The 20,753-nt window shown below is 41.6% G+C and overlaps 2 protein-coding genes across 2 annotated transcripts; one reads left to right on the forward strand and one right to left on the reverse strand.

The window, feature by feature from the left end:
* Positions 1-6,038: 6,038 nt before the first annotated feature.
* On the reverse strand, positions 6,039-9,020 carry LOC115964703. Its single transcript, XM_031083964.1, has 2 exons — positions 8,535-9,020; positions 6,039-6,566 (listed from the first exon to the last, which is right to left on the reverse strand). The coding sequence occupies exons 1-2, from the start codon at positions 9,018-9,020 to the stop codon at positions 6,039-6,041; spliced, it is 1,014 nt and encodes a 337-aa protein (XP_030939824.1).
* A 2,406-nt stretch (positions 9,021-11,426) lies between these two features.
* LOC115962447 (zinc-finger homeodomain protein 4-like) lies at positions 11,427-12,250 on the forward strand. The gene has a single exon (XM_031081285.1). The coding sequence runs from the start codon at positions 11,468-11,470 to the stop codon at positions 12,191-12,193; it is 726 nt and encodes a 241-aa protein (XP_030937145.1). The 5' UTR covers positions 11,427-11,467; the 3' UTR covers positions 12,194-12,250.
* The last annotated feature ends 8,503 nt before the right edge of the window (positions 12,251-20,753 follow it).

Consider the following 20,753-nt stretch of genomic DNA (forward strand, 5'->3'; position numbering starts at 1 on the left):
TCCTAGACGATCCCTATGGACGAGCCAGAGATAGTAATTCTTTTGCTTCCCCATCAATTGCCCCCATCCAAGGGTCATCCAGAATGCCGTGGGGATCTAATGCGTGTCTTTATGATTTTGATAGAACTTAAATTGTGCCACGTGTTGTGATTCTGTTGGTTGGCTTGCTGCGTCGATTCCATTTTTCAAAGAGACTGCCAAGTGTCATTTCCTAGATGGTTCATGTCGCTTTGCTGACCCTGTCTTTGGGCCCTATAAATGGGTACATTCTCTCTCTTGCCCTTCACCCTTCTCATAATTTCTCTTTTGCCATCTTGTGTATGAGCCTTGTCTAGTTCTCGTCCTAGTTTCGTCAGGTATTTCTTCTCATCCTTAGGCTTTCATCTTAATCTTTCTTCCAAATAGTTATGTCTTCGTCTAGTAGTAGCTTAGAGAGAGAGATAGACGAGTACCTGGACGCTTCTTCTGGGAGTGGAGGTAGTTATGAGAGTGGTGAGGGTAGCATAAGCAGTAGTGGTAGTAGCTCCTCAGATGAGTATTATTCATCTGGGGTTCCTGGTATTCCCTTAGAGGAATTCCAAGAAATGCAACGTAGGACGACTTCTAGAGCTGGGACTAGCTCATCCAGAGAGCCACCTAGCTCCTCCCAAGACGAGAAAGAGGAGGAGGAGAATATGATTTATAGCTGTGCCCCTGAAGTAGCATCCACCTTAGACGCGCTTAAGTTGAAAACCCTTGTAGATAGATACCAAATCCCTAAGAAATTTAAGCCTCGTCTACCTAGGTAAGGAGAATGGTGTTGTTCTCCATCTTCTGGTTTAGGAGTATATACTTCTTACCTTTTAGCTAGTCTTAGGTTTCCCTTAAATTCTTTCTGTAGAGGTCTTTTCCATAGGTTGGGTATTGGACCTAACTAGCTCAACCCCAATGGTTGGAGGATGATAGTTGCCATGCAAGTGCTATGGCGTGAGACATTAAAAGGGAACCATCCAATCACAGTGGATGAGTTCCTCTACTATTATAAGCCCTCAGAGATAAATAAATAAATAAAATAAAATAAAATAAAAAGTCTATTGGTTTTTACCAGTTCTCGTCTAGGGGCCCTCACTTTAGTTTAATAAAGGGTCATAGCTTGTCTGACAGGCTTTGGAAAATTGAATTTTTAATTATTTCTGAAAATTGGGCTGCGGACCTAGTTGCTGTGAGTAATGTCCCCTTCCCTCCTTTTACCAACCCTCTAGGTCACTTTCGTCCTGAGGGTATGTCTTCTTCTCATTCCATTTCCTTTTTTCTTTTATTATTTTATTAACTTTTAGTTGTCTAACCTTTTTATTTATTGATGCAGCTATTACTCGTCCACATTTGGACAAGCTTTACTTGGATCGCATTAACCAGGTTCGTGCCTTCCTTGGGAGATCCTTCTATAGTCTAGTGACCCTTGGTCGTCTAGACGTTTGGGGACTTGGCCCAGTACCCACTGCTGAAAATCTTGGTCACGAGGAAACTACTCGTCGAAGTAAGTATCGTCTATTCTTTTCTTTCTTAGTCTTTTCTTCTCTTTTTTTATTTTAACTTTATTTTTCCTTGTTACAAGAATGGCTACCATGAAAGAGAATAGGGAAAAGACTATTATAAGTGGTGATGAAGACACTACTGTACCCTCAGTCGTCTAGAAACCTGCCATCCAAACAGGGAAGAGAAAGCCCAAGTCCATATCTAGTTCAGTGGACCTTGACGACCTTCCAAGTCGTCGAGGTCCTAAAGAAGCAAAAATCTGGCAAGGCTTCTCTTCCTAAGGTTCCAAAATTTACGCCGACAATAGACCTGGACGACCTTGTGGTTAATGTGGTGCCCATCCAGACAATTCCACCCGTCTAGACTGATCCTCCCCCCTCAAACCAAAGCTCCTCGCAAGGCTCATCCCTTAGAGTCATTTGATCGTCCTCTAAACCTGGTGCTGGACGAGGGTTATGCATGGAGGACATTCAAGGGAATAATAACTGATAATGAAGTAAATTCATGTTATAACATGTCAGTGAAAGACTTTGAACGTTCTGCCATCCATGACCTCTTCAAGGTATATAAATTTCATTCGTCTTTGTTTTGTTTTCTTCAAGTTTTAAAAAAAAATTCTAACTTTCCTTCATCCACTCATAGGCTATGTCAAAGTTTTACACAGCATCCTACCAGGCCAAGGAGCTTTGCGAGGAAGCTAAAACGTCTAAGGAAAAGGCCAAAAAGCTGAACAATGAAGTTTTATTGAAAAAGAGGGAGGTAATTAGATTGACTGAAGATCTCAATCATTTGCAAGGAATAGAGACGAAGCTGAAAAACGAGGTTGAGGAACTTAAAGCAGGTGATATTGAGAAAGAAACTCGCATTGCCCATCTAGAGGGACAAGTTTCAAAGTTCACTTCGTCCTTGGAAAAGGCCTGTGGAGAAGCTGTGGCAGCTTTTAAGAAGTCTGATGAGTACAAGAATCGTCTAGACAGTCATTACGCAGTTGGTTATGAGGACTTCCATGCTGATGCCAAGGAGGCTTTCCCTGAGCTGAACTTTGATACCTTTAAGATTCCCCTCGCTATAGAGAGTTCCTTGCTTGCAATGAGTTCTGAGGACGTCAATGTGGTGGACGATGCCAATAACGAAGTAACCTAGGGCGATCCAAAGTCTGGAGGCAATGCCCCCAGTGGTTTATCCAAGTGAATTTACTTTTTCCTTAGAAAATTTATTATTTAGTCTTGCTGGGGATGCCTGTTGTTTTGGGCTTTGTTATTTTCTCCCTTTCTTTTTTCTTTTTTTTTTTCTTTTTTTTTTTTTTTAAATTTAGAAAAGTACAATTCTCTCGTCCAAATTTATGGACGAGTTTTATGTACAATCACTCTTGACATTACTTAAGGGTTTTTGGACGGTGGTCGTCTACCCTTCTTTGAATTTTATGAATGAATGAATGCTTTTCATTTCCATCGTTTTATGTGTTTGAATATGTTATAAGCTTTATGAACAAATTTTATTTACATCGTCCATGCTATTTCTGTGGTTGTGGGGTTCGCCCACTAATGGAGACATTTTATCTTGTCTTGAGTATGTGGACGAATTTTTACTTACATCGTCCCAAACAAAATAAACCCTTTATGCTTAGCCTTTGCTATTTATAAGCGTGGCCCGTCCATGAATGGCTTTACTATTTTTTTATTTTTTTTATCAACTTCATTCATCTACACTTAGGACGATGATTTATTCATCTTTAGTAAAAGATGTTCCCAGCCATTGCTCGTCCATGAATTGGATTGTTTGGCTGTTTAGATTCATCCATGGGTTTGAGACATTTTGCAGGCACATCTTCCCTATCCATTGGTTAGATGAATTTACCTTGGGTTTTACCTCACCTTGTGCTTAGACGGATATACCTTAGGTTTATTTTCCTTTACTTTTATCCTTTTTCAAGGGAACCTTATAGACTATATATCCCTGCGTCTAGGGATTTTGTTCGTCCTTAACTCTTTGCCTTATGGTGGATTATTTTGAATGAAATCACAAAAAATGACTGATTCCCATATCATCATATGTATTTGAAAACACATCATTATATATATATATTTGGAAATTCACACTATTCGTAAAAATTCGTCCATAGGCTTAGCACATGCTTAAAAGCTAGTGCTTTAGGGAATTAAAAATTTATACAACACAACTTTGTCCATGAATAGCACAAAAGTTAACAACTAGTGCACTATTTAGGGGATTATTAAAACACTAAAGACACACGGTAGTAGTTGTAGTAAACATAAACAAACATGAGAAAACAGCACATTACTTTCACTCGCCCATAGCGTTTGTCCATGGCCACTTTTCGTCCATGGTCACCCTTTATTGATAGTACTTCCTTAGGTGCTCGACATTCCAAGGGTGCTCTAGCCTCCGTCCATCCAAAGCTTCTAAGTAGTAGGATCCTTGTCTCTTGCAGTTGATAACCATATAAGGTCCTTCCCAATTTGGCCCTATCTTCCCATGCGCCGGGTTTCTTGTTGCCAAGGAAACTCTTTTTAGGACGAGATCCCCAATGTTGAAGCGTCTGGGTTTCACCATGGCATCATAGTGCTTTGCCATCAGATTTTTGTACCTTGCTATTCTTTGCTCCTCGTCCATCCTTACCTCGTCTATAAGATCAAGGTTTAGAAGAAGATGTTCTTTATTTTCTTTATCTTGATACTTCATCACCCTGTGGTTGGCCATGTGCACTTCTGCAGGTACGATTGCTTCACTTCCATAGGCTAGTTTAAAAGGAGTTTCCCCTATGGGGGTCATCACTATTGTTCTGTAAGCCCATAAAACACCCAATAATTTATCTGGCTATACTCCTTTTGTCCCTTCAAGCCGAGTCTTGATGGTTTTCAACAAGGATCGGTTTGCTACTTTTGCTTGTCCATTGGCCTGTAGGTGGGAGGGCGAGAAGTAGTGATTCTTGATTCCTAATTGCTCACAAAAATCCTTGAAAGGTGTATTGTCGAATTGTTGTCCATTGTCAGACACTAGTACCCTAGATACCCCAAACCTGCATACAATGTTCTTCTAGACGAAATTCTTGACATTCTGTTGTGTGATTTTTGCTAAGGGTTCAGCTTCCACCCACTTAGTGAAATAATCTATTCCTATGACCAAAAACTTCATTTGTCTAGTTCTAGTTGGAAAGGGGCCTAGAATATCTAAACCCTATTGTGCAAAAGGTCGTAGGGCCATCATTGGGGTAAGGTATTCTAACGGCTGTCTAGGGACATTACTGAATCATTGGCATTGACTATAGACCTTAACATATGCTTTAGCATCAGCTTGGATGGTTGGCCAGTAATATCCTGCACGGACGACCTTATGGACAAGTGATCTGGCTCTTGAATGGTTACCACATGCTTCTTCATGAACTTCCCTTAACACATAATTCGCCTCGTCTGAAGCTAAACATCTTAGATAGGGCTGAGAAAAACCTCTTTTATATAGCACCTCGTCCATGAGGATGTATCTAACTGACTTGACCCTGAGCTTTCTGGCCTCGTCTTTCCCTTCTGGAAGCGTTCCATCCTTCAGGTATGATATTATTGGGGTCATCCAATTTTCTTCATTTCTTACTTGTAGTACCTCCGGAAGATCAATGCTAGGCATGTACTAAATTTTGTCAAACTCGTCCATTGCTTTATTTGCTGAGGCTTCCTTCGCTAAGGCATCAGCTTCCATGTTCTCTTCCCTTGGGATTTGAACGAAACTGGCTTCCTTAAACTTTTTCACAAGGCGTACAACCTTTTTTCAGGTATTTCCTCATTCCTTCTTCCTTGGCTTCATATGTTCCATTCACTTGGATTATGATCAATTGAGAGTCTCCCAGGATGAGTATTTACTCTGCCTGTACAGACCTTGCCAACTCTAGCCCTTTAAGAAGGGCTTCATACTCAACTTCATTGTTAGTTGTTTGATATTGCAAACGAACCTTATGCTTCATTTTTATCTCCTTCTGGGGATTGTAAAACAACTCCTATTCCTTCTGCTTGTTGTGTAGACGATCCGTCAACATAAATGACCCATGGTTTACTGCCTTCCATTTCGTCTAAGTTATCATGACTTGGAGTAAATTCCGCAATGAAATCTGCTAGAGCTTGGGCCTTTATTGCATTTCTTGGCTGGTACCTGACATCAAACTCACTGAGCTCGACAGCCCATTGGATCAATCGTCCTGCGGCTTCTAACTTGTTCATTGTTTTCTTGAGTGGATGGTCCGTCATGACATTGATGAGATGAGCTTGGAAATAATGCCTCAATTTCCTGGAAGCTGTTACTTACGCAAAAGCCAACTTTTCCATCAGCGGATATCATCCTTCTGCTCCTCTAAGTGCTCGACTAGTATAATACACGGGCTTCTACACCTTCCCTTCTTCCCTGATCAGTGCTAAACTTACAGCATGTAGGGATACTGCCAAGTATAAATACAACTCTTCTCCGAGCACGAAGGGACTTAGCAATGGAGTCGTGGTGAGATAGTTTTTAAGGTCTTAGAAGGCCTTTTGACATTCATCCGTCCACTCGAGCGCCTTCCTGAGAACTTTGAAGAAGGGTAAACACTTATCGGTGGCTTTTGAGACAAACATGTTCAGAGCTGCAACTCGTCTAGTAAGAGACTGGACTTTCTTGATGTTCTTTGGTGGTTTTATGTTCAATATGGCTTGGATCTTATCTAGATTTGCTTCAATCCCCCTTTGTGAAACCATAAATCCTAGAAACTTTCCTGATGACACCCCGAACGTACATTTACTTGGATTCAGCTTCATTCTGTATCGTCTAAGCGTCTCAAAGGTCTCTTGGAGATCTTCCAAATGCTTTTCTTCATCCACACTCTTTACAAGCATGTCATCCACATATACCTCTATATTTCGTCCTATCTGTGGATGGTACATGTGATTTACCAACCTTTGATAAGTTGCCCCCGCGTTCTTCAGGCCAAAAGGCATCACCTTATAGCAAAATAAACCTTGACTGGTAATGAAAGACGTCTTTTCTTGGTCTACCTCGTCCATCTTTATCTGATTATATCCCAAAAAAGCGTCCATGAAGCTTAGCAATTGATGACCAGCTGTGGAGTCCACCAACTGATCAATGCGGGGCAAATGATAACTATCCTTAGGACAAGCTTTGTTTAAATCAGTAAAATCCACGCACATTCTCCACTTACCATTCGCCTTTTGACCATCACCACATTGGCTAATCAATCCGGGTAATAGACTTCCCGAATGAATTATGCTGCTGTTAACTTCTAGACCTCTTCCTTGATAGCGTTGTCTCGCTCTGGAGCAAACATTCTTTTCTTCTAACGAATAGGTTTGGAAGAAGGGTATACATTCAATTGATAAGCAATTACACTTGGGTCAATTCCTGGCATGTCTTCATGACTCCATGCAAAAACATCGATACTCTTCTTCAAAAACTGGACGAGGTCTTGCTTCGTCTTCTCCATCATGCTTGTCCCATTTCTGATGAATTTTTCATGATCATCTTCTTGCAAAAGAACATCTTCTAGTACCTCCGTGGGCTATGCAACAATCCTTCTTTCTTCAATACTCATTGTCTGCATGTGCTAATCCAAAGCCAACATGGCTAAGTAACATTCCCTAGTTGCCAACTGATCTCCTTACGCTTGTCCTATCCCGTACTCTGTAGGGAATTTGACTGAGAGATAGTAGGTAGATGTTACTGCCTTCCAACTGTTTAGGGTTGGCCTTCCAATGATGGTATTGTATGAGGACGAATAATCCACCACAAGGAAATTCACTTCCTTGGTTATCTGTTGTGGGTATGATCCCACCACTACAGGTAATGTAATGGTGCTTACAAGCTGCACCTTTATTCCTCTAAATCCTATCAATGGCGAACATACTGGAAGAAGTTGATCTCGTCCCAGCCTCATTATCTAAAAGGCGGGGTAATACAATATATCTGCTGAACTTCCATTATCCACCAACACTCTCCTAGTTGTGTAATCCACGATGAGTAAAGTAATGACAATTGCATCGTCATGTGGGTGATGGATTCTTTCGACTTCCTCGTCTATGAAAGAAATAGGTGGCTCGTCTGTCCCCCTCGTCCTTAGCGACCGTCCAGAGAGTTGGACGTTCTGAACCACTTTGAGATACGTCTTCCTTGACTTGGAAGATTGCCCCGTTGAAGTTCCTCCAATGATAACCCTTATCTCTCCAAGTGGGGGCCGTGATGATTCCTCCACCTTTCCTTTCAATTTCTCATCTTTATGATCCCTTCCTACGAAATGCCTTAACTTTCCTTATCTAATAAGATTCTCAATCTGTTGCTTCAAGTCATAACACTCATCCGTGTCGTGTCCATGATCTCTATGGAAGCGACAATATTTGTTCTTATTTCGCTTGTTGGGGTCTCCCTTCATTTTCTCTGGTCACTTTAAGGAAGGGTTATCTTTGATTTGCACGAGCACTTGATCAAGTGGAGCATTTAAGGGCGTGCAGTTCTGACTTCTTCCCGAGGACGAGCCCATTTTCCTATTATCTTGGTCCTTCTTATCTTCCGTTTGTCCCTTCTTTGGATGGGGACCTTGCTTAAAGTGGCGCGTGGGGTTTGCTTCCATTCTCTTAGCTATCTTCCTTTTCTTAGCTATGATTGCGTCCTCTGCATTCATAAAGTTTTGAGCCGAATGGACAAGTTCAGCCATGGATTAAGGCTCTTTCTCATAAACTTGTGGATGAATAAATCAGAATTAACCCCATTATGGAAGGCCGCCAAGAGTAGCTTGTCATCCACCTCGTCCACGGTTAGGGCTTCCCTGTTGAAACGAGTGATGAAGGAGCGCAGGCTTTCATTCTCCCCTTGTTCTATGGTTAACAGATTGGATGAAGAACGTTTATGCACAGGCTTTCATTCTCCCCTTGTTCTATGGTTAACAGGTTGGACGAAGAACGTTTATGCCTTTGCCCTCCGATGAAATTATTAACAAATAACTTACTCAATTCTTCAAAAGAACTCACTGTATTCGGGGGTATTTTGCTGAACCACACTCGTGCCGGTCCTTTGAGAGTGGTAGGGAAGGCTCTACACATAATCTCATTTGGGACTCCTTGAAGGTGCATGGTAGTCTTGAAAGTAGCAATATGATCAAATGGGTCACGTGTTCCATCGTACGAATCCAATGAAGGCATCTTGAATTTCGGAGGCAAGGGGTGACCGTTGATGGAAGCCGTAAAAAGGGAATCTGTTCGGTGGACTAGATCTTCTATTGGATTTTCCCTTCTCATGTTCTCCCTCATCTCCTCCATAACCTTCCTCATTTGGTCCATTTCCTTCTCCAAATGTAGCACCCTTCTTGACATGGTACCCCTTGATTGGCTTTTAGGTTCAACATTTCCCCTAGCTTCTTGATTTTGGGCTTGACCTTCAGTGTACCCCTCGTAGCATTGCTTCTTCAAATTAATCTCCTTGGTCAATTCCTGATTCTGACGGGTTAACTTCGCCATGGCGACTGCCATAGACTGCATGTGTTGAACAGAGAATTGTTGCATCATTGGGGCTGATTGACGATCACGATGAGGATTGCTTGAAGCATCCCACTCTCCTGATGGCCTGGGCTGGTAGCCCTCGATCTGGTTCGAACCATTCAGCCTTTTGTTGTAGAAAGAAAAATTGTAAGACAATTGGACTTCCCACAGACGGCGCCAATTAATGCTACACAGGATTAGTAGGCTGAATGTTCCGGGCTTTAGTGAGACAATGACTCACTTGGAAGACTTGAGAGGAAGAATACACAATCAAAAGGCGATTGGGGTGAACCAGCCAAGTACCCTCCGATGATTAAATCAGTTTTGTTCTGGAAAATAAAGTTTCAACTTTTGAGGAATTCTCTTAGGAAAAAACTTACTTTGATTTGATGTAGGTGAGTCCTTATATAGAGGGTCTCGAAACGGTTACTTAATAACTTCTCCAAGATTTGAGGGAATTAATAAGTTCAGACATCACTTCCACAACGGCTATGGAAGTTATAGCCTCCAAACTTTCTGCTACAACTGCTACTGGAAGTTAAGCATTTATGAGGAAGTTACGACGACAAATAAGGGTTTTATTCTCGTTGTGGTCCGGATCTTCAACATATGTGAGTAAATCCCATCATTGAGAATTTCCTAAGTGTCATGTGATCGTCCAGGCATTTTTCCATGGACAACCTCTTTAAACACCTGGCTCCTGGCTCCTAGACGACCCCTATGGACAAGCCAGAGATAGTAATTTTTTTGCTTCCCCATTCATAACAATTTAATTTTCCTTTCTTTACAATAATATGTTTATCCCACATTGGTTGTATGCGTCTAATGTTCGCGGTTTATAACCTCAGTTTACAACTACAAAGGTCTACAACTACAAATGTTAGGTTATTTTGTAGTTGTACTCTGGTTATGTAATGTATTATAAACCTGGTTAAAACACTATTATTACTATTTTCGTGTGTGTTCTAATAAGTATTACTGTTAACTAAAAAAAAAAAAAATTTGTATAAGGAACTAGATATCTTAGCAGAAGGATAATTACCTACTGCAAAGATAGCCTAATCATCACAATTATAGCTAAGCTCCCCTTGAGGATGCCAATCATCATGCTAGGGATGAATTTTGCTACCATCACCAACTATCCATTCTAAAAAAACCTCTTACATCCCTCTGAGTTTTAGAATCCGCCTCTATGCCCATGAACAATTTTGGGGTATTTTACAACATTTTGGTTTAACAAGTAAATTTTTTTCAAACCCATCTCTAATCTTCGTAACAGAGTCGTCTAAACCCAAGGTCCCCAGTCCCAATAATGAAAAGAAAAAACCCAATCACTGCCAATGCTGTGTGTGAAGTCCAACAGCCCAAAATGCAAACTTTGGCCCAAGTTTCAAGCCCAATCTAGTCAGACATTCCAAAGTAACGAACGCTACTAACCCACAATCATACGCCAGGGTTAGGATTAGGAATAGGATAGCATAAACCCCTATTACGAGACGATCAAAATATATATAATCAGATTAACTCACAAGCCAATTACTGAGAATGCGGATGCAAGCGCAGGTCCCAAAAAAGCAAGCTAATTTATAATTAGAATTAATTATTTTGAAAAATCACAAATTATTCGTAGGGTGAAATTCAAATGAAGAAGATGAAGAGGACACCTATACATGGTTTAGGCTTGATATCTAATAGTGTTGCAAGCAAAGCAACCTTTTTAAACGTCCTTAATTTACAACTTTCTGCCTTTCCATTTTGTCTGTAAGACAAGAGCCTTCAGTTCTCCCCTATAACAAATTAGTACTCCTCCTATTAGGTTTTATACTATCATTAAAAGAAAAAGACTTTTTTTATGCCCTCTAAGCTTTATCCAATCTCTCTTTCTCATTTATAAATGAGCTTCAGATGCTTCACTTGCCAAATTCAGCATCGAGTTTATTCCTTGCAGCAGGCTTCCTCACTCTTTCAATTTTTTGTCCTTATTCTTCTCTCTCTCTCTCTCTCTCTCTCTCTCTCTCTCTCTCTCTCGTCTGAAAAAAGGTATATTCCTCTTAAAAACTGGTCATTTTCAGCTCAAGATCTTAGAGAAGTTGAATGTTATTCGTCCATATGTCTTTAACTCTTACGACTCTATCAGCAATTTTTTTCATGCTCTTAATTTGATCATCTAGCTAGGATCTCTTTCTTCCATTTCATACTGTTTCCAATGAAAAAAGAATTTAGGCCATCATTTTAGCTTCCTCCCCTTATTTATAATTGAGTTTTCTTAAGAAAGTCCCTCGGATTTCTTCCACCAGCTAAAAGTAGAAAACTAAAGGTTCATTTTTTGTTAACAAGGATCCAAAGGATCTAACATAATTTCCAAAGGGTCCCAAGAATCCCAGGATAAATTAGCTTCCCATTCGTTTAATACATTGGAGAGAGAGATGAATAGTTCAACCCAAAAAGGGGAAATGCCATTTCCAAGAAGCTGCATTCATGCTGAAGGAAATGGTCATGTAGTTCCTTATTCAGAATCCCAACCCTCAAAATCAAATAGTGCAAGCCCTCCATGTCCAAGTCCAACTTTGGAGGATCACAGACCCCACAAGAAAGTGGTAAGGTACAAGGAATGCCTCAAGAACCATGCAGCAACAATTGGAGGGAATGCAACTGATGGGTGTGGTGAGTTTATGCCGAGTACTGGAGATGAAGGCACCATTGAAGCCCTCAAGTGTTCAGCCTGCAACTGCCACAGAAACTTCCATAGGAAAGAGATAGAATCTCACTGTTCCTCTCAATGTTACCACACCCCTTTGATACTCAACAATGCAATTCTGGGGTCACCAATAGGGTACCCTGCAAACTCCTTGATAGTGTCCTACAAAAGTGGATCAGTCCCCTCAGAGTCTGATGAGAAGGATGATGATGATGATGATGATGGATGTGGTGTTGTGGCAAGACCAGCTGAAAAGGTGAGAAAGAGGTTTAGGACCAAGTTCACAAAAGAACAGAAGGAAAAGATGTTGAGCTTTGCAGAGAAGGCTGGGTGGAAGATGCAGAAGCTAGAAGAATCTACTGTGCAGCAGTTCTGCCAAGAGACTGGGATCAAGAGGAGAGTCCTCAAGGTGTGGATGCACAACAACAAACACAAATTTGCACTAAATAGCTAGATGAATCTATTGTGCAACAAAACTATTTTCACATTTTATTTATTTCTTTTTCTCATTTAAGATTGCCATTTGCTGATTGTTTTTTGGTTATATAAATGTTAGTCTAGTTTAGTGTGGTGTTTGTCAGTTTCAGCAAATGGCAAATGTCCATGCTTAAGAAGTTTGTAAAATTGTTTCATTTATCATCTTTGTTTGTTTCATCTCTCTCTCTCTCTCTCTCTCTCTCTCTCTCTCTCTCTAAACACGTTCCTCTTTTTTCAGTTTGAATTAGAGATACAAGAAATGATAATGAAGTCAATAATATGTGGTGTATGAAATAATTCAGTGACCACAGAGTTTTCAGGAGGGTGTTCACTGTAGGACTCCCGAAAGTGCTATCCACCCTTTCTTTTATTTGTTATGACAAGATCATAATTGTGAATAGAACAAAGCGTGCTAATGTACTTGAAGCAAGTTTACTGCTAACTAGACTTTGATGCACTAATGAATTTTACCCAAAATGAGATCATAAATAGACAATTGTACTTTCGAACTCCAAAAAGTCGCAAAAGGTTATGGAAGAGGATAGATGAGCCATTTACTCACTTCGTTATATATCTTGGTAACACTAAAAGGTAAGCTATGTCTGCATGCACGAGCAAGTGTGTATGTGACTGTGTTCCTGCTCACTGTGTGTGTGTGTAAGAGTGAGAGAGAGAGAGAGAGAGAGAGAGACCATAAAAGTAATCATGTGGATCAGTGGATGTCGGTTTCTTGAATGATTTTTTCGTAAAGTAGTATACTTACTTGAAACTTTAATCCCCCCAAAGAAAATACTTACTTGAAAGTGCTTTCCATGCTTTGTTCCCTTATGTATAACACCCCCCCCCCCCCCCCCCCCCTTTTTTTTTAACAATTAAGTTAAAGAACAGTTTTCAATTCCATGGCCATCCTCACTTGGGAGTTGGGGTACGCCTCTACTTTGTAAGGTTTCTTCTGTACACTGACTTTGAATTTGATACATGATGTGGGTTTGAGTGCTTTACTTGTATATCCATCACATAATTATAGCTCTTATGTGCTGATAAACACCTAAATATATTCCTAATTCGCCTCCATCAATACAAATTAAACTTTTAACGTTATTTGCTAGTCCAAAGAAAAGGGAATACAAATAAAGAACAAAAAATTAACTTCATTTTTATTCGCTTGAGCCTTCATATATATAATATTTAATATGAAGGTGAAAAAATGCAATGAGAGTCGAGAGAATGGTAATGCATGCATGTGCATAGGCGCACGGCACAATTCTACTCCAATATGTGTAACAAAAAGAAAAATGAGAAGGTGAAATAAATATCATAGATAAATACAGCTAGTATAAAAATATAACAAAAGTCATGAACATATATAAAAAAGAATGGAAATTTAAAATTATATTTAATATCTATTCATTAATTTTAATTTACATATTAGCAAATTTCAATTCGATTTATAAACTTCATCAAATAAAAAAAATGTCCTTTCACACCTTAACCTTGCTGAAGTGATTTAAACTTAAAAATTGAAATCAGCCCTCCTTTTTAAATGATTGTGTCCAAATGAAGCAAAAGTTCAGCGTGTGATATGGTGTTTTATGCTGCTATGGACTTAGATATTAACATTTTATTCAGGTTTTATTTGCTGGTAGTCCACATCTAGGAGACTAGGTGATCTCCCTCTACCCATCTAGGATATATTTTATGCTAATCTTAAACTTGTTGGGTAGCACACGGAAGCGACTACGCATGTCAAACTCCTATAATAGCCAAATCCAGTGGCATCAACACCCTACACTTTTATCTGCCGTTTATTCTCAAAAACACCCTACACTTTTGTCATTTTCCTTTTTAGTTTAATTATAATTAATGACCTTTAATTTCTACTGGTTATATATAACACTACGAACATTGAACATGGGTTGTCTTGAATTTTTTCCCAATAGCAACCTGTACTATAATTTTGAGGAATGTTTGAAAAAATGCCACCAGGCCAAAGAATTATTAACCAAAAAAAAAAAGCTGGGTTGAATAGGACCTGACTATCATCTATCTTCACTGGAGGAATATATTTATCTAAAGCTTAGGATACCCAAAGAAGTTAAAATTAGAATTAGAGGTATAATTATGATAATCTAGGCACTAATTGCTTCCATGATCCTTGTGATATATAAAGGCCACTGCAATTGATTCTCATATTTCTTTATTTTATAATGGTGGCTAGTGGATTTGCTAGGCGGCTGATCCTGATTTCCTTCATGTTCTTTGCTAACAATGATATGATTAATGTTAAGACTACTCCAAAGTTTTGATTGTTAAAACACGCTTTAGACTTGGATGCTCGTTTAGTCCAATTAGAATTTTAGCTTTTCATTGAAGTGAGAGAAGAAAAACAATGCTAATGAAAACATTTTATTGACTTGTGCTCCATTTTGCCATTGACTAGAGTCACGAGACAAGGCATATTAAGTAAAACTTTAAAGGAACAGTCTTCCAGAGGTTTCTATTATCTATGATTAATGTTATCTTAAAGAAAAAAATTAAGGGTTTGTTTGGTTGGACAGGTGGAAAAACAAAAGAATAGAAAAATTTTTAATTTCCCTCATTTTTATTTGTATAAATTTACTCATATACCTTTGTTAAAAATGATGCCCAATTAAAAAAAAAAGTGACAAACAACCAAACAAATAACCTATTTTTTCTCCAAAATTTTTCCATCCATCCATCCTATTTCACCTCCAAACAAACACTCCTTATGTGACTTTGTTTGTTAGCATTATAATGAAAACGTTCATAAATAATGAAAACATTATATTTTCTATCATTAAACTTTAAAAAGATCTTTCACACTCTGTTTATGACCAACAATTTCATGCCATATTAATCTCATGTGTATCTTTTCTTTTTTCTTTTTTCAATGTATTGATCTAGGTTAAATATGTCAAATTGTAGCTGTAGGGTCACAATTCAGGACCCAGGCCCAACAGGTATGGGGTTCTGGCCCAAGGAGCCCGAAACAATGAATTTATAGAGGGTGGGTTATAGAACTAGGTCTTAACGAAGTGTATACTAGCTAAAAGTTGGCCATACTAAAATTGAAAGTAAGAAAATCCCCTTCATGTCCATTAGATATTAAGTCTGAGAAGACGTGGAGGATGTATTTCGATCACTGCTCAAAGGCTATGGTTCTAACACTGTTCTTCTCTTCTAAGTTCCTTTTTTCTCTGTCCCCCTCTTCATGGGGACTCCCCTTTCTTATATAGCCCTCTTGAAGTCATCAGGGCCTTACATTTGTTGATCATCTGGATCTTCACTTGAGTGCCTGTCCCATCGGACATCCCCCATCTTTCTGTGAGTTGTGGTAGCCAAGGCAACATTGTTCACAAGTCTTCTCCACATTAATGCGGCCAGAAAAGTAGCTGCCATGCATTTAATGTGGCAGCTGCAGCCTCACCCTTCGCATCCTACGCTTTCTTCCTTCTTACGGGCTTATGGGACTCATCCTTGTTACTAATGCTCGTTGGGGTGGATCCTTCTAGCAGGCAGAGTGCATGTTTGAGCCATATTTGGAACGTCCGAGGAGACATTTCTCTTCAGACTGGCCTTTAAACATCTTTAGGCCCACAAGAATTGGGCCGGAAGCCCTTTTGGCACCCACGCCTTCTCCTCGGACGTGGTCGAATTTTCCATACGGGATCCAAGGCCCATTGTATGATCTTGAGCCTCTGCCCCTACAATAGCCCCTCAAAATTCCGAGTTTTCCCTCTTATCCGAGGAGAAAATGTGGGATTTTGATACTTATGGGATTACTTATTATAATTTCTTGACTCATGCGTATGGAAGTATAGCCTCACGTGCCTCATTACTGATACTGGCGTTTTGTAACCCACGAGGCGCTATTAATTGCGCCAGGCGGCTTTATGTCCCCCGCATCCAACGGTGGGGCACCTAATCAACGGTTGATATTTCCCCAATCCTTTGGGCGGGAGTAAGCCCGTTCAGTTTCTCCTTGCTATATAAGGCTTCTGAGGGGAATTACTTCCTTTTTTTTTTTTTAGAAAAAGCACTCAAACATCCTAGAGCATTCCAGTACTTCCTTTTGCAAAACATTCAAAACTCCATAGCCACTCCCGTGAGGATTTCCGGCGAGTTCTTCACAAGCTCGAGAGGTTTAGGATCTTCGCTCCCGTAAGTGTTCATTTCCCATATTCCTTAACCTTTTCTCTCTGTTGCCTTTCCCGGCTTCCTTTCCTAAGTAAACCTTCTTCGTATCACCTAGGGTTAGTAGGATGGGTAAGTTTGAGAAACTGGTAGACTCTCCGGCCCGTATGGAAGATTTCAGGGCCAAATACCGTATCCCGCCAGGAGTAGGTCTAGAGTATTGCTCCTCGGACCAGATCTTCACCAAGAAAGCGACGAGACAGGTCGCCATTCCAATGATAGCTTTCATAGGAGGAGGAATGACGATCCCCATGGGGAGGATAACTAGGGATTATTTGCGCGGTCATAGGCTGACCCCCCACCAGTGCCCCGCGAACATGTTCCGGATCCTAGGGTGCATAGACGCTATGAACGAACAGATGAATCTCGGCCTCTCATGGCACGATGTAGTTCACTTGTACGAATGCCATTGCCTCAATGAGTCGTATTACCTGAAATCTAGGTTCGACGAGGTGAGGCTGATATCCTGCCTTCCCAAGTCTAACAAAGGCTTGAAGGACGACCATTTGATCATCTCCGGAGCATGACACGACGGTCTTCACTGCCCAGTTAGGGCGGGAACACCAGGTGGGGCACTGTAGGGTCAGATCCTTCGGCAGGGATCTTACTTTTGAGCTTTCCTCTCACTTATTTTGGTTTTGGTTTTGATTATTTGCCTTCTCGGACTGACATAACCCTTCCTTTGGGTATTTTGCAGACAAAGAACAAACAACTCCGAGGATAAGTTTGGTCAACGTCCAAACCCTCAACTTCCTTCTAAGGTCCGAGATCTTTGTGAGTGAGGACGGGTAACTGCGTGCCGCTCCCCTTATCTTGGACTACGAGCCCCTTTCTCGCGCTTTCGTGGACGTGGGTCAAGCCATAAGGGCTGGAAGTCCCCGATTAGCCTGTATCGACGTTTCTAAACCAGGCTTTCTTGCTCGGAGAGACCTACCACCAGCCCAACTGCCCGTTCAGCACATTCTCCAAGAGGTAGCCGCCCTAGGAGAAGGAGTTGACTCCTCGCATTCATCTCTTGAGGCTGAAATCGACCAATTCTGCTTCGCTGATGAGGGAGAGGTGTCAACCAGGCCTGTAGAGCTCTCAGATTCCGGCTCGGACATTGATCGTTTCTCGGCGACTCACACTTCTGGCCTGGTAATTGCTCAGATTGACACGAGCCAAGAGGTTGAAGAGGACGATATGGACTTGAAGCCGAGGTCCGGTCTGAAGGGCCTTTTATCCAATAGAAACAAGGGGCAGTCTTCCAAAGATGCCCTCAAGGAGCAGGTTCCAGCCAAGCTTCCCCCTCCTCTTCCTCCTTCCACTGACCCCGCGCTACAACCCCTTCCCAATTTGAGGCGGAAGAGGCCAATGGAAGAATTGGAAGAGGGTGAGGTCAGCCCTGAAAAGGCCAAACAACAGAAGAAAGGTAAAGAGCCCAAGGAAAAGAGGACAAGGTTCGTTGATAACCGAGAGGAGGCGGCTATCAAGAGAGAACAGCGCATCTGGTCCCCCCGCCTAGAGCTGGAAGGCACCCCTATTTCGTGGGACGCAACTCTTTGGGAGTCCCAACGAAGGCAGGCGTCTTATCTCGCCGAGGCCCTGTAGCAGCCCCTCCTTCTGCCTCGTGACATGGAGGGGCTCCGAGCTACCTGGCAACCAGATCTCTTCATGTCGTTGAAGAGAGATCTGGCCATGGTAAAACGAAGGCTCTTCCTTGTTCAGTTCCTTTATTCCATGCTTGTCTGTTCGTCGTTTTCCTTCTAATGATTCTTCCATTACTCCTGTGCAGGTTACTCAAAAAATCTTCGTGGCTGAGGAATGGGCGAAGAAATCTCGGGAAGATCTGAATAGTAAGGTTCAGTCCCGTCTTGCCGTAGAGAAGGCTGCGGGTGCTTTCAGGCTGGAAAAAGAGCGCCTGGGCAAAGAGATAAAAGAGGCATTTAAGGCTCGAGACAGTGCTGAGGCGGGCCTTAAGACTACAACAAAGCAGGCCGAGGACATGCGCCAACAGCTTCATCTGTCTGAAATAAACCTTGCGACCAAGAAGCAGATGGTCTCGGACCTCAAGGCACAGCTGCTACAGACAAAAGAGGTGGCTCGCCTGGCCAGGGAGGCGGCTGAGGCTGCGGTGGCAACCTCCTATGAGCGCGGAGTGATGGATACTGAGGCCAGGCTGACCAAGGAGGTGGTTGCGGTCTGCAGAGACTACATCACCATGTCCTGAGGGGTAGCCTTGGATCGGGAGGCAGTTCCTACGGACTTCGACCTTAGGAAGATTGAGAATATCTTCTTTCCTGAAGATATTTGCGAGATTCCGAGTTCGGTTCCTCCTAAGGAGCCCCCTTCTGCTCCGACCACTACTCCAGATTCCCTCATACCTGAAGAAAAAGGGGGGAACGAGGAGGTGCAACCACCAGCTAAGGACAAGTCTCCTGAGGACGCCCTTACTATAAGGGACCTTGTCGCGTAAGCCAAGGAGGCCGGACCCAAGCTCACGACAGGAGGTGATCACCCCGAGACAGAGGTCCCTGCTAAGAGCTCAGCCCAAGATAAAACTTAGGACATTAGTGTAGGGCTTTTCTTGTAGTTGTTTTGTTATGTCTTTCATTTCCTTAGCTTTTGTTGACTCTTGTAAGATGACACCTCTTGGAACTTAATGAATGATATAATTTCTTTGAATTTTGTTTTGCTGCTTCCATTTTTGCCTTCACTAAGAATGAACCTCGACTATGTTACTAAATTTCTGAGGACAAACCATTACTCGTAGTTTAAGCAATACAGCTAAGTATGAATGAAAGAATGATAGTTAATTTCCCCCAAAATTGTGGTCCGAGGGGCCACACAGGACTTGGGTTCTATTTAACACTTGGATAAAAAAAACATCATGGTTAATTTCCCCCAAGCCTGTGGTCCGAGGAGCCAAATAGGACTAGGGTTTTGTTTAACACTTAGATAAAAACAGCGTCGTGGTTAATTTCCCCCAAGCCTGTGGTCCAAGGGACCACGCAGGACTTGGGTTCTATTTAACACTTAGATAAAAACAGCGTCGTGGTTAATTTCCCCTAAGCCTGTGGTCCGAAGAGTCATGTAGGACTAGGGTTCTGTTTAACACTTAGATAAAAACAGCATCGTGGTTAATTTCTCCCAAGCCTGTGGTCCGAGGGGTCACGCAGGACTTGGATTTTGTTTAACACTTAGATAAAAACAGTGTCGTGGTTAATTTTCTCCAAGCCTGTGGGCCGAGGGGCCACGCAGGACTTGGGTTCTGTTTAACACTTAGATAAAAACAACATCGTAGTTAATTTTCCTAAAGCCTGTGGTCCGAGGAGCCACGCAAGACTAGGGTTCTGTTTAACACTTAGATAAAAACAGCATCGTGGTTAATTTCCCCCAAACCTGTAGTCTGAGGAGCCACGCAAGACTTGAGTTCTGTTTAACACTTAGATAAAAACAGTGTCGTGGTTAATTTACCCCAAGTCTATGGTCCGAGGGGCCACGCAGGACTTGGGTTTTGTTTAACACTTAGATAAAAACAGCGTCGTGGTTAATTTCCCCCAAGTCTGTGGTCCGAGGGGCCATGCAGGACTTGAGTTCTGTTTAACACTTAGATAAAAACAGCGTCATGGTTAATTTCCCCCAAGCCTGTGGTCCGAGGGGCCACGCAAGACTTGAGTTCTGTTTAACACTTAGATAAAAACAGCGTCGTGGTTAATTTCCCCCAAGCCTATAGTTCGAGGAGCCACACAGGACTAGGGTTCTGTTTAACACTTAGATAAAAACAGCATCGTGTTTAATTTCCCCCAAGCCTGTGATTCGAGGGGCTATGCAGGACTTGGGTTCTGTTTAACATTTAGATAAAAACAGCATCGTGGTTAATTTCCCCCAAGCCTGTGGTCCGAAGGGCCACGCAGGACTTGAGTTCTGTTTAACACTTAGATAAAAACAGACAGTGGGTAACACCATGAATATGAACTTTCATTAATAATAGTACATTTTCAGGTTATTTACATTCCAAGGACGTGGCACTACATGTTCATCCAAATCTTCTAAAAAGTAGGCCCCTATGCCGGCCACCGAGGTGATACGATATGACCCTTCCTAATTTGGTTCGAGCTTTCCCCACGCGGGATTTCTTACAGTGCCCAGGACTTTTCTTAATACCAGGTCCCCAAGTGCTAGTGGTCTTAGCTTCACCTTGGCATCATAACCTTGTTTAAGTTTATGTTGGTAGTAGGCGAGTTGGACCATTGCTCTTTCCCTTCTTTCCTCGATGAGGTCTAAGCTTTTTTCCAATAGCCCGTTGTTAACATTAGGACAGAATGTGCTGGTCTTCAACA

The sequence above is a fragment of the Quercus lobata genome, chromosome 10, assembly GCF_001633185.2.
Source record: "Quercus lobata isolate SW786 chromosome 10, ValleyOak3.0 Primary Assembly, whole genome shotgun sequence".
NCBI lineage: Eukaryota > Viridiplantae > Streptophyta > Magnoliopsida > Fagales > Fagaceae > Quercus > Quercus lobata.